The following is a 14,670-nucleotide window of genomic DNA, read 5'->3' as shown; positions in this document are numbered from 1 at the left end:
AAAATTGTCAATATTCAACCTTCTTTAAATTTTAACTACAAAAGTGACAGTTTAATGTGGTTCAACCTAATGTAAAGAGCAGGAGAATCAACTGTTCTTCAAAATGAAAATGAACTGCAGCATGAAAGATTTAATTAAAATATAATATAGGCCTTCAGTCAAAGGATTGTTCAACATTGAGATGTTTTTCAGAAGACATTTTTATAGCTTTTCTCGTTAAGATGTACAAAGAAAGACAGTGAGAAAAAGAAGGAAAACCAATTTTGTGTGAGAACCCTGATTTAAATACAGTTCTGGCTTGGACAGACTAGGTGACATTTTACAGATGCTTCTCCAATTCCTTGATTCTATGACTAAAGTTCTATGCTATAAAGGTTAGCTTTGGGGCTGAAGCTAGAAATTAAGCATTGAATTAGTTCATCATATTCTCAATCTTCAATGCAAATTTTCACCTCAATCACGAAACCAAAGTGTTGGCCTTCTTTTTCTAACATCTCCTCCTCTGGTCTGCTTGAGTCCCAACTAAAATATTTCCATTTGCCATCACAAACTGCTTCAACTGTCATGGGCTTGCTTTTGTCGTGTGGATGAGATGAAATCTTTTCCATTATTTACTTAAGCATACTGCTATTTTCATTTCTGTGTATGTGTGTCTGTGTGTGCATGCATGTGCATGCGTGTCTGTGTCTGTGTGTGTGTATGCGTGTGAGTGCATGGTATGCGCTAATCTTGTTCTATGCAGTTGCAGATGCAGATGCCACTGTAAAAAATCTAGAACAAGAAGCTGATCGACTGATAGATAAACTCAAACCTATCAAGGAACTTGAGGATAACCTGAAGAAAAACATCTCTGAGATAAAAGAACTGATAAACCAAGCCCGGAAGCAGGCCAATTCTGTAAGCTCTTTCTGCTTTCAGTTATCAGTAAATGATTGTAATTTTTGGTGTTATTCCCAGAAGGAATACCTTCCTTCAGTGTATCCTGTTGAATGATCTCTGGTTCTTTTCCTTTAATTTGAAGCTATTTGCAGGTGAGGTGGGGAATGGAAGATTAGATATTTTTCCCATAAATTTCAAAAGACATTTCTTGAGAAGAGTAATCACTACTTACTATTTTAGAAATGAAAGTTCTGATATATTTTATTATTGTTTGAATAGAGTTAATACAAACTGTAAGAATGAAAGCCTGGTTTTTGTGTACTAAAAAGGCATGGATGAGAGAGCCTTGCTCTTAATGAAAGCAAAACAGGCCAACCAGTGAGGCTGTAGACGGAATGAACAGACAAGGTTATAAGGAATAATAGCATAGAGGAACTATTATTTTCTATATATTCTTTTGTCTGAGTACAAGCAACCAAAAATTATTTTGCTTACAGTTTCTACAATTTTTTGGAGGAAGAATAGGAAATACTTCACTTGTCTCAAAATTTTTCTCTTTATTAACCCAGTTAGAAGACTCTAAGGATAGAGGCAAAACTTTCTAGAAGGTAGCATCTTAATGAACCAGGACAGAACTGTAAATGCCAATATGAAACTTTAACCTTGTGAAGTCATCTTATGATCTTTGTAGAAATAGAATGAAAAAAAATAACAGTTTTCATGTTATCAGGCTTAAACTGAAATCTTTTTAGATACCCAAGCCTTCCATCTCAAAAATTCCATTTTTTGATACAAATGAACTTATTTACAAAACAGAAACAGACTCACAAGCATAGAAAACAAACTTAATGGTTACCAAAGGGGAAAGGGGAGATAAATTAGGAGCTTGGGATTAACAGATATACATGATTTTATGTATTATAGCTAAACAACAGGATCCTACTATATAGCACAGGGAACTATATTCAATATCTTGTAATAACCTATTATGGAAAAGGATCTGAAAAAGAATATATATATGTGTATATATATATATATACACGTATATAACTGAATCACTTTGCTGTACATCAGAAGCTAATAAACATTGTAAATCAACTGTACTTCAATTTTAAAAATTCCATTTTTAAAATTTATTTATTTTTATTGACATATAGTTGATTGGCAGTATTATATTAGTTTCAGGTGTACAACATTGTGATTCAATATTTTTATAGACTATACTCCATTTAAAGTTATTACAAATAATGGCTATATTTCCCTGGGCTGTATAATATATCCTTGTAGCTTATTTATTTTATGCATAGTAGTTTATATCTCTTAAACTACTTGCCCCTTCCCCTTTCTTCTCCCCACTGGTAACCGTTAGTTTGTTTTTTATATCTGTGAGTCTGTTTCTGTTATATACATTCATTTGTTTTAGTTTTTAGATTCCACATATAAGTGATAACATGGAGTATTTGTCTTTTTCTGTCTGATTTCAGTAAGTATAATATTCTCTAGGTCCATCCACATTGTTGCAAATGGCAGAATTTCATTTGTTTTTATGGCTGAGTAATAATCCATTGAATATATATACCACATCTTCTTTACACGTAGGTTGCTTCCAAATCTTGGCTATTGTAAATAATGCTGCTCTGAACACTGGGGTGCATGTATGTTTTCAAATTAATGTTTTCATTTTCTTCGGATATATACCCAGGAGTGGAATTGCTGGATCATATGGTAGTTCTAAAAAGTTCTATTTTTAAGCAACTGTGAAGCCAAAATGACCAGAAATAACCTTTCTTAATCCATAAACTTATTTTTTTAGTAAGTGGCCAAGAATATGATGCCCAAGTGACAGTATATTCTTCTCCCTCCTTATACATACCTGATATCTTTAAACCAGGTCAAGACAATAAGTTCAGGTTGAACCTTGAAAAGGAATTCATGACTAATTGAAGAGAAACCTAGAAAATGACAGAAAGATTAGTGAAGATGAAGTACATAAACTCAGAGTAAAAGAAGCAGATAGGGTTGAGAAGACATACATTGAACTACAATATGAGAACCTTGCAGGCAGTAAGGATGACAGGTGAGCATTGTATATGTGAAGCACAAGGTGAAAAGAAATCAGATGTTACTCCAAGGTTTGGATTTTTATTTAAGATTTAACCAATGCAGAAAAAGCATCTCCTATGCACAAGGTTACATGCTGTGAGGCATGTTCTTCCACTCGAATAGTTTATGACGCCATAGAAGAAATAAGATATGTACACAAATAACTCTAAGATAATGCAGAATATTGTGCTACATTCCATGAGCGCTGGGAAGTGCTATTAAGTTTCTGAAAGGAAAGATCACCTCTAGTCAGGGCGGGAAGATTTCCTGAAGGGAAGGATGAGCCAGGCTCTGAAATGGGATAGTGCTGGTCATGGGATGAGAAGGTGAAGAAGGAGAACATTCTGAGGAGAGGGAATGACTTCAGCCAAGGCAGTGAGAAAAGGAGGTTTCAGGGTCATTTCATGACAGAACAGTCTAATTCGCCAAGACTATGGTTAGAGTGAACATTAAACTAGAAAATTCAACGGAGGCCAGGTTTTCTCAGGTAAATTGAATGGTAAGTTAAACAGTTTCTTTTAGCCGCAATTGTACCTGAGATAAACCTCATTGGTGAGGAGAAGCTGAAAGTTCTTGAACATGAAATGCAATATAAACAGAACGGTGATTTTTGAATATGAATCCAGAAGTAGTTTGTGGGATAGATGAGAGAAACTAGAAAAAAGGAAGCAAATTTAATAAGAGACCCAACTGTAGCAGTGGCAGTGGTAAGAGAAAGAAAGAGATTGATGTATCCCTCCTGTATTTTGCCATGTTAAGTTTGAAGAAGCAGTAATAGTAACTGTTCTCTTGTGAATTCCACACTTAGCCACATTTTCTGACTTAGTTACCAAGCAGGGAAATCTGTACATTTTCATTATTTCTTCATTGTAAAGAAATCTAAATATATGCCTATATATTCATCAATTATAAATGCTTCCTCTTCCCACCCCCAACCCCCTGGAAAGAAAGATAAAATTCTGGCATGTAAATATATAAAACCTGTCTCAAAATACAAAATGAAAGAAAGGTATAAAAGTCATGCTTGAAAAAGCAATCATTGTCTGTGCCTTTCAAGGAAATTTGTAACTACCTTTAGAAATGGAAGTTACAACAGAGTTCTTTGTTTTTTGTAAGATGTTATAAATTTGTAAGCAGCCAACGTTTTTTTCAAATGGGTTTTGTACTAATTGAAGATTACATTTGCCCGATTTTAGAAATATATTTGTAATCTGGCATGTGTCTGGATGTGGCCCTAACACATATTCAATATGACCAAGAAATTAAAGACATTTATTTTAAAGTAGATTTCCCCTTGTTTGTTGACTCTGAAATTGAGTGGCTGATACTCTTTTTAAATGAATGACCTAGTTAACTGGATGAAAAAATGCAGTGAAAATTCAATAGATATAATAATGAGATCCTCAATAATGTTTGAGTTCATGATGACGAATTGGTAAATAATGTTGTATGAGAAATGCCTCAGAGAGACCTACTTCTTAGTGATTTTTGTTTAGAAGTCTTACTAAGGGTTCACATTAGAAATAACAATAATTAGTGGCGGGGGTGGTGGTGTGATGAATTGGGAGATTGGGATTGACATATATACACTAATATGTATATAATGGATAACTAATAAGAGCCTGCTTATTAAAATTCAAAAATTCACACACAAAAAAGAAATAACAATAATTGATAGCAACAAATATCTTAAGAGGATGTTTGTATTTCAGAAATCTCTCCCCTCTTATGAGAGGATCGTATGTCAGAGGTTTCTTCTAGAGAAGTTTATAAATATTGTCCTTTGATTTACTTGTCTTAAGGTATATAAAACAATATAATTGGAAAACAAAACACAAGGTACTTAAACAGAGAGATTAGTAGCTATTGACTGGTTACAGATAGTTTGTCTGAATATCTCAGATACTGAGGATATATTCAAAACTGTAAGCCAGAGAACAGAAAATCCAGAGAATTTTTATAAAAATGTGTAAGAGTTGAGCAATATGTTACTTTACAAGATTAATTCCTGGCGTATTGGGTATAACAATGCCATGTTGTTCAGAGATCCATATATTTTTGATATGTAAAGTATGCCATAAGGCAGAGTAATTTTAACTCCTAGAGATGTTAAACACCCTTAGTTCTAAAATGGCTACTCAGACTTTCAGTCCTCCAGTGGAGTTTCATCAGTTGAATTAGGCTTCAGTACTGGTGCTCTGTCTACAACGCTTTGAGAACCCCGCTTTCAACACTCCAGTCATGGAATCCCCTACCATTTTTTACCAGGTATACCCAAGCAAGGGCAGAAACATCCTGATCAGTCATGCATTCCACCCATATTCAGTCACTTCTTCTCTAAACAGTAACCGAGGAGTATTACTACATTGTGTTCTTCATAACACATATGAGTTATTTGTAATAACAAAAGAAATAACCAAAATAACATATGATGGCTAGTTTAATCACAAATAACAAAAATGAGTTATACCTTTCCCAGTTCTGTTTCTCTGCAAGTCATTTTTTTTTTCCTGTTAAAAATAAATAAATAAATTTTATTAAGTCAGTTTGATCTTTTTTAAAATCTCTAACAAATTGTACAGTGTGACATTTTAACCGTTATCAGTTCTATTTTGAGATTATTCCTTCTAATAAAATTCATTAAGAAAAGGGGAAAAAATTCCTTGATACAAATCTGTTGTCAAGCCTTCTGGACTTGATCTGTGTTCTTTTGCAAGTCATTTTGATTCACCTACTCTTAGCATTTTATGTAGAAGGGAAATCCTATCTTACCTTTGTGGAACAAAGAGCTACCTTCTTAACTGAAAAGCACACAAGCAGGAAGACTAACTCTCCAGGGCAGAGAGCAAACACTCTGGTGACCAGTACTGTGCTCCTCAGTTGGCAGTCTGGGTCCCACCCTTAGAGGGAAGGAAAGGACAGGGAGAGCAGTCTAAGCAGCAGTCGTCCTAGATTATTCCAGCCCCAGCCCCACACAGAACTCCGTTAGGGTGAGCCCCTGTTTCTTTCCAGCACACTGTTTTCTTTGCTTGGAAATGCAATTTGGATAGCAGATTAGGCGAGGAAACAGTACAAGTATATGACTTACACAGGATCCGCAGGAGATTCAACAGATCTGCTATATCCCCGGGAGTTCTCAAACATAGACGAATTTACATATTTGTCAGAACCAAAAATCTCTCCTTAGCTTTCTCTTTTGAATCCAACCAATTTTGAATCCAGCACGTCCTCTGTGTAGTCTGTACCACCCTTGGAGAGGGGTGCTGGCGCTGCCTAACACCTACTCTCTCATTAGACTCTTCAAGACACCTCCTTGTCTCACCATAAGATGGAGACGGGTTTGGTGTCCTAGGCTATCTTGTTTGGAGTTTGCACAGCCCTTTTATGGAGGTAACAGTAATAGCCGTTGGCTTTCTCCAAAGTGTGCAAGGTGCTATAAGTGATGAGAAAATGGAAATTCACCCCTAGTGAGGGCCAAGAGGCTTCCTGAAGCCTGAAGCCAGGAATTTGAATCAGTGACAGAAGTTTTGTATGTGTCTCCGCCTCCTACTTTGAACACTATCACTAACAAAGTAACAGAATCTCTGAGTCCAAACAACAATATTGCTGTCCTGAAAGTACCTTTTTGATAGTATACATGAACCAAAGAAAATTAAATGGAATAATCAACTAGTGTTATTTGTGATTGAAGAAAGGCTCCCTAAGTGTAAGTACAAATTGGTACAAACAGTGTCAGCTCTAGTCACATAGGAATTTCTATCTTAGCAATTTATAGTAATTTTTAAAGTACTAGTCAAAAGAAAAAGGAGCTGTTAAATACATTAGTAATGATAGTCACTGGAAATTGTTTCTGTTCCTTTTCCTGGTGACTTAATAAAAAGGTATAATTTATTCTGAAATGTATGTTCTGAGTAGAATGATTATTCTTCTTATTGTTAGAACATCTGGAACAAAATCTAGTTGGCCTCTTTCAACTGTAAGAACATGGCAGGGTAGGTAACCTCCTCTCAAAACCTAAAAGAAAAATGGTTTCCTACTTTAAGTGATACCAAAATCACTGAAATTTGAATTGTAAAATTTCATTAAACAACCTGAATGAAGATCTATACCATTAGCTTCATATAAAATCACCTCTTGAGAATGTTCCCCTATTCATAAAGGAGTAAGTTATGAAGGCAAGAATTTGTTAGTTGCATGCTTCAAAAAGTAGTGGCGTGCTAACAAGCCATGAGAGACTGTGAACAGCTCATTGTCAAAATACTGGTGGAAAGGTGCTCTTCTGTGCCCTCATTAATGAGTATAATGGGGTCTGCATATGGGCATTTAATGATACCATTTGCTGATGGAAAAATAACTTCAAAGAAGAGAAGATGATGGCTTTGTGATTGGGAGCTACTTCAAACTTTCTGAGAGATTTAGTCTTGGTTCTTTGTACCTCGTTTTTCTTAAAGATCAAAGTATCTGTGTCTTCGGGAGGTGACTGCATTCGAACATACAAGCCAGAAATCAAGAAAGGAAGCTACAATAATATCATTGTCAACGTAAAGACGGCTGTCGCGGACAACCTCCTTTTTTATCTTGGAAGTGCCAAATTTGTAAGTCTAACATTCAGCCTTTCTTTGGCCTACTGTGTATGTGTATAGTCAGAGGTTAATCCTGGTAGTGTGGGACATGTATAGAGTCTAATATAATGGTCCCAAAATTGAATAAGGTAGCCTTTCAGATTCGAAAACCTCAGAATCTTACCTCACCAAGTTCTGAAGTGTCAAATGAAGTTAGAAGGCAAATGAAATGAAAACTTTTTACAGTGTTTAGGCATATCTGCTTTCATTTGTGAGTATACCAGCATTTATTTTTGAAGTATATTTTCAGATCCAGCTATTTAAGAAGAAAGATTAATAGGAATGAGGCTTTTTACACATTTTTCTCTAACAAATTACAATGAACTTTCATGTGAAATGAAACTGAAAATTGTGTACTATTTCTTACCAATGAAAACTCTTCTGATTCATGTTGAATTAATGACTCAAACTGAAATAACAGAAATTGTATCTAAAAGAGCTCACCTCAAACTTCTAATTCCTTCTAATTCCTTTCATTTGACCCATTGGACTCTATTCCAAAACGAATAAGACTTTTCAACAGACCACTTATCACATAAATCAATACTTGGAAATCAGGTGAGATATTTTGGATCACCTTGGGTGAAAAAGCATACCTGGCCCCTCAAAAACGTCAGTGCCCATGGTGAAAACAATGAATTCTGAACCCAAATATTTGCGTTTATCTCTACCACAAGTATCAGTGCAAGAAAAGACATTTGTCTCAATGTTAGACCTAATTAGAATTGGTTGAATTAACACATTTGCCTCAGCACTATGAACATGTGTATGGACATTGTATTGTAAAGATACAAGAATAAAGTATTATTTAATCGTAGAAATAATAGATCATATTATTTGGGAATCTTTATTGTGAGGCTTCTAATTATTTCATATATCTGAAAATGGTACCTGTTGAAAAGACTCGGCTGGTTCCTCTTTCAGGGTGCCTTACATCTGATATCTATTGTTTTTGTGTTTCTCTGCACTAGATTGACTTTCTGGCCATAGAGATGCGTAAAGGCAAAGTAAGCTTCCTCTGGGATGTTGGATCCGGGGTTGGACGTGTCGAGTATCCAGATTTGACTATTGATGACTCATATTGGTACCGTATTGAGGCATCAAGGTAACTAACTCAATAGAGATTAAGATCATTGACAGAATTTTGAAGTAGTTTCCTAGTTTATAAGAAAAATTTTATTTCTGTTTCAAGAAGGTAGCTATGTAGGTACGCACACACATATATACGAACGTTATATATTATATACATGTATAAGTGTGTGTGAATGGTACCTTTGTAGAACGTGTTAGGAATTGACAGATCTTCAAGGTATTGAACAGAATGACCGGTCCTTTTTGGCCTCCTTATCTGGTTGTCCTGTAGAAACCTTGAGGTTAAGTTGTTTTCTGTTGCCCTTATTCAGTACAATCCAGAGCCTAAGAGGTGCCGTTGGTATCTGTCTTTGGTGCAAAGCGCCTCTTCTAGTCTACACAGCAGTCTTGGCTACAGGTGGGTGCAGTATCTAAATGCTGGCATGAATATAAAATATGTCAGGTCCACACTACTTGTGGGAAGGAATAGGAAATTGATTAATTCTATCCTTGATGCTTTAATTTAATTAACTTCTAACAGTGTACAGATTACTTGTAGAATCCATTCTTGTCCTCAATACTTCCTCTTCATTTTCTCCTCCTCTTTTTCTAATTCCCAACTACCTACTAAACACAAAGCAGCTAACAGTCAAGAGGTTTTGTTAAAGGCCAAGGGAAGTTGATCAGAGATGGGTAAAGAAGACTTGAAGATCTGGTGATTGTTGAATCTAGGTGATAGATACATAGAGTTTCATTCTATGGGTGTACATGTTTAATTTTTTCACAATTAAAAGTTTAAAAAAACTTAATGAAAAGAAATATCTTCAATTCCTTTTTAAGATCTTAAATAAAAGTGTGTGTGTGTGTGTGTGTGTGTGTGTGTGTGAGGGAGAGAGAGGAGAGAGCAACAGATAAAATGCTTACATGTGTGATGGTGGGGGAGGGATTAAGTACTTTATTGGGCTTAAGAATACTTATATTTGCAAAGTACAGTTCTTCTATTAGAAAAGATGTATTCTCTTAAAGAAGAACCTTATTTATAAATTCATTCTATTGTTTCTACATATTTCAGTTAATACTGCACCCTCAAAGATAAAAAGATTACCAAAATGAGACAGTAGGGAGAGAAATATGACAAAGTTTTGTTACGACTGCTTGTCTCCGGAAAAAGATCAGATTTTCATGTTTAATAACTCATGGGAACCAATCATTTAAAAAAAGAAAATGAAATACAATAATAATAGCTTCCAAAAGTCTATTAATTGAATCTAAATGTGAAGTTCTTCTGTACAATTTGTATACACAACTCTGTAGCCTGGCTTTTATAGTGTACACATTAAGATGGTGCGCCAAACAATAAACGATGCATGATTCCAGGAAGACTACTTCAGCAAATTTGGATCCAAGATAATCAGGGATTTTAGGAGCAATTATGCAGTTTATAATGCAGAAGCGTGGCTTATTTGGGGTTCACTTGCTGAATTAAATTAGACTGAATGAAGTAATATAAACTTGTTTAAATAGTCCATGTAGGTAAATAGCATATTGTTTTGTAAAGCAAGAGGAAAAAGACTTTCCATTTAACCAACAGCAATTCCATCAGCTAATTGTTGCTGTGTCATTTCCTATCTATCACTGGACACATTCAGAATCCGGGTAGATTGCTCAGTGGTCCTGGTTGAATCTGATGGTAAACGTATAGCAGAGAGCAGATTCTGGGTTTTGATTTGCAGCTTAATGAATCTGGAATGTTTGAAGCTAAACACCCAACTATCTCTTAAATATTCCAAAACAAATCTCTACATTTTATATCTTTTAAATCTGAAGTGACCAGAAATGTGATACCTACTTCATTTTCTGTATTTTCTTTCATTTCATTTCAACACGTACCCTGGAAGAACTGGGAGAAATGGAACAATTTCCGTGAGAGCTCTGGATGGACCCAAAGCCAGCATTATGCCCAGCACATACCATTCAGCGTCACCTCCAGGGTACACTATTCTAGATGTGGACGCAAACGCAATGCTGTTTGTTGGTGGCTTGACTGGGAAATTGAAGGTAATGTGTTGTTCTTCCCCATTCTGTTTATTTAATCTCTGCAGACAATTCCTGGCATGATGACTTTGGGCAAAGACATGATAAAGCACTGCAAAAACTTGACCACTTTTTACTTAATTTGTTTTTATGAAAACATGAATATATTTTGAGTAAGAATTTTCTTCCTTGAATATGCAATCTGGAAGCACAGTCTTTTTAAACCTATGTGTATTTACTTAAACAGTTGTTTTGCCCTCATCTGTGGCATCAATTTTTTGATATTTTAGTTGCCTCAAGAGCAAAGTGTTTTCTAAAGATACCTCATTTTCTGAATCAATTTATGAGTTATTGATATAAAGTGCTATAAAGTTCAAACTCACATCTAATTAAAAGATTTATGAATACCTTGGGAAATATCACAGGAGCCATAAGCCTTCAGATCATGATCCGATTTTTAAAGTTTTCAAGTTGCTCTTCTCATTCTTACCGAGTAATGCACTTAATATTCATAATTGCTTTGTGACAGGTCCTTATGCATTTCAGATTGCAAAGTGCCTGCATTTTAAAGAAGCTCGTGTTGATTAAGTGGAGTTAGGTGTTGGAAAACGACCTGTGGGTGAGATGTAAGAGCACAGCCAAGTACAATGTGTAATCCTGGGTCTGGCAGAATCATCCTGGGATGAGATTAGTCAGAAAATGTGAAAAGCCAGGGTGACCCCAAATTTATGAGAACTCAACCTTCATATAGAGTGAGATTGTTTTATTTGCTTTGTGTATGAGATGTGACTCTAAAGTATTGGAATGGATTCCACAGCTACACACTAAAATCATCCTCATTTCTTAGAGCTGCATATAAATATATATGGTACATCGTAATATATAGTCATACTGCCAACTTTCTTTCCTCCTCAGAAAGATAAATATAGGGATAGCACCGAGTAATACAAAAAAAACATGAATTTTGAAATTAAATCCAGGTTGAATTCCCTGCTCTATCACTTACGAAAATATGACCTTAGGCAAGTCACTTAACCTCTTGGGCTTCAGTTTCCTTAACTAGAAAGGGAGATAAAAGTATCTACCTTGCTTGCATATTGTAGGATACAATAATAAACTTCTATAACATTTATATAACCCTTACTATTTGCTAAGTAATGTTCTAAGTAATTTACATGAATTAACAGTTTTCATAACAACCCAAAAATGTAGATAATATCCTCCTCATTTTATAGTTAAGGACTCTAAGTAAGAGAGAAGTTAAATGATTCACCGAAGATCACACAGCCATCAGTGGTGGAACTGGGACTTGAACACTCGTTACCAGGCACAAGAATCTCTACTCTTAATCACCACCCTTTACTACCTCAATGAATAGCGAGATTACATGCCTAAGATATGGTAGTCACACCTTAAATTGCACCTTAAATAATTCTTCTTATTATTCAGATGTCACTAGACATAAACTTATTTATGCCAGTCTGAGGGGGAAAAAAAACACAAGCAAATGAAATCTACAGAAAATCTTCATCATTTTGGCCAAGAGTTTCAAGGCTTCTGCCATACCAGAATATGAACCAAAAAACTGAAAACAAGTAATTAAATCAACATGCTAGTGAAAATTCAAAGGAGCAGGAAAATATCCCAAGTACAGTTTTTATGATGCAAGAAGGAAAAGCAAAAAGCAAATACAATTCGCAGGTAGGATAATCAACCTCTGGAAAATTAAGAGAAGCTTCCACAGATGACAGAGAATTCCAAGGACTGTTCCTGACTTGTATTTGTCAGTGTCTGACAACATTCCTTCTCCATGGCAGTGCCCCACTTGATCATAACGGTAGGAAGATGTATGTGTTGATGAGTTTAACCTAAAATTATAACTATAAATGTTTAACTACTCAGTGACTATCTTCTATTTTTTCTAAAATCCAAACATATCAATTCACTTTTTCCTTCCAGGTTATTCAGATAAATGTGGATTCGCCTTGGCAAAGTGCTTCTAAAGTTGTAGAATTGTAATATATTGACCCTAAAAGGAATAGTTGTTCAAATTACAGCAAGGTTCTCTAGAGTGGATCGGATCATTCCCCTCCTTCTTGACTGCTAAATACCCAGAACTGACATGTACACACTGCTATATTTAAAATAGATAACCAACAGGGACCTACTATATAACACAGGGAATGCTGCTCAATATTTTGTAATAACCTAAATGGGAAAAAATTTGAAAAGGGATAAATGTATATGTATAACTGAATCACTTTGCCGTACACCTGAAACTAACACAACATTGTTAATCAACTATGCTCCAATATAAAATAAAAATTTATAAAAGACCTTCCCCTGTGAGAATGACACCAGAGTTGTCATTCAACAAATATTTATTGTGCCCCTATTCGATGTCGGGCTCTGCGCTGTGTATGCCTGCAAACAACAACAACAGGGACCCTTCTCTTATAAATTTACTCTGTCCCTTCATTCTCCTGCCCTAGAAACCTACTTGGGTGTAAAAGGAAATGAAAAATTGGGGACAGCAGTATCATAGGGTAATCAATATGCAAGCTTTTTTCCCCTTTATGTAGTCAGTATGTACCCTTTCTCATAAATCTCCTCAGTGGATAGGAACACTTACTTTTATGAAACACCTTCTCTGTGCCAGGCACTGAATGTGGTACCATAAATAAATTCTCTTAGTTAATTCTCCTAATAATCTCATGTTACAGACCAATAAAAAAAATAGAATCTCAGAATAAGCAGTTTACCTAAGGTCGGAAGCTTGGAGTGTTCACTTACTAATGGTGATAAACTGGTAAAGCACAGAATAACCAGGATCCATGAGGATATTATATGGTTAAAAGATGGATACGTACACAACCAAGACTTCCACAAAGAGTAGGTAATAACTACTCCAGATTCTGCTGCTCATCTAATAACTCTCATGGGTACTCTTAATTTTTCTGTGAAATTCTAAATTCTAACAAATATGTTTCTCTCTTCAGAAGGCTGATGCTGTACGTGTGATTACATTCACTGGCTGTATGGGAGAAGCATACTTTGACAGCAAACCTATAGGGTTGTGGAATTTCCGAGAGATAGAAGGTGACTGCAAAGGATGTACCGTCAGGTTAGTGGAGAGAAGGACTCTTCCAAGGTCTATCAGGCCTGTGTATCACAAAAGCTTTAATTTTATTGTGCAGTGTTCTATTACCATGTCGATGATATACAACAAGTTTGAAGTGATTGTGTTCAGAGGTGGATTTACCAGGAAGCTAAGAAACTTTAAGTCCCCTCCCTCACTTGTACAGGCACTTTCCAAGGATTTGGGAGGTATCCTAGTACTTTGACATGGTCGTGTGTTTTTGTAAAATTTGCAAAGGTAAGACATTTTAGCCTCAATCAGTTAAGACTACTATCTCCTTCCACTCCAGCTTACCTTCATGTTCAGGAGGTGTTGCGTGTCTGTGGCTATTCTGTAGTCATCATTTATTTTTACTTAAGGAAAGGTCTCCCTAAACTGATTAAGCTTCAGACCTCTCAGAGCCTGGATTCACTCTGCTTGTGTTTACAACAAAATATAGAACGATACTGCAGGTTTTATCTCCCACAGGATTTTTCAAATGACACACAGCATCATGTATGTGCTTTTCAAGTGGAAACCCATGGGACTTGAAGATTCTGCTTAAGAAGCAGAGGTCAAGATAAACCAGGACAAAGTTTCATAATAAACATCACCAATTATAAGATAGAGGTTAGAATGTTGGAATTCAAAAATATTTAAAAAGCATATAAAGCATATATAAATATTCTTATATAAACCTGAATAGAGGATGTAAAACAATTAAGAAGAAATAGAGGATTTCTCTGCATAAAAAACTTAAAGCCCACTGATCATCTGAGCCTACAACAATTTTAATTATACTTAGTTAAAGCTATAAAATTTAAATTAAATACCTGGAAGCTT

General features: G+C 35.4%; 1 protein-coding gene across 1 annotated transcript in view; it reads left to right on the top strand.

The window, feature by feature from the left end:
• The window catches only part of LAMA2 (laminin subunit alpha 2), a 603,358-nt gene that overhangs the window by 532,106 nt on the left and 56,582 nt on the right, over positions 1-14,670 (top strand). Inside the window, exons 45-49 of the mRNA XM_060029982.1 lie at positions 743-897; positions 7,434-7,577; positions 8,576-8,709; positions 10,574-10,733; positions 13,709-13,833. Coding sequence (XP_059885965.1) covers positions 743-897; positions 7,434-7,577; positions 8,576-8,709; positions 10,574-10,733; positions 13,709-13,833 — 718 coding nt within the window. The remainder of the gene's footprint in view (positions 1-742; positions 898-7,433; positions 7,578-8,575; positions 8,710-10,573; positions 10,734-13,708; positions 13,834-14,670) is intronic.

Source organism: Delphinus delphis, chromosome 14, assembly GCF_949987515.2.
Source record: "Delphinus delphis chromosome 14, mDelDel1.2, whole genome shotgun sequence".
In the NCBI taxonomy this organism is placed as follows: domain Eukaryota; kingdom Metazoa; phylum Chordata; class Mammalia; order Artiodactyla; family Delphinidae; genus Delphinus; species Delphinus delphis.
The sequence above is the reverse complement of the archived record's forward strand: the minus strand, read 5'-3'. Positions and strand labels throughout refer to the sequence as shown.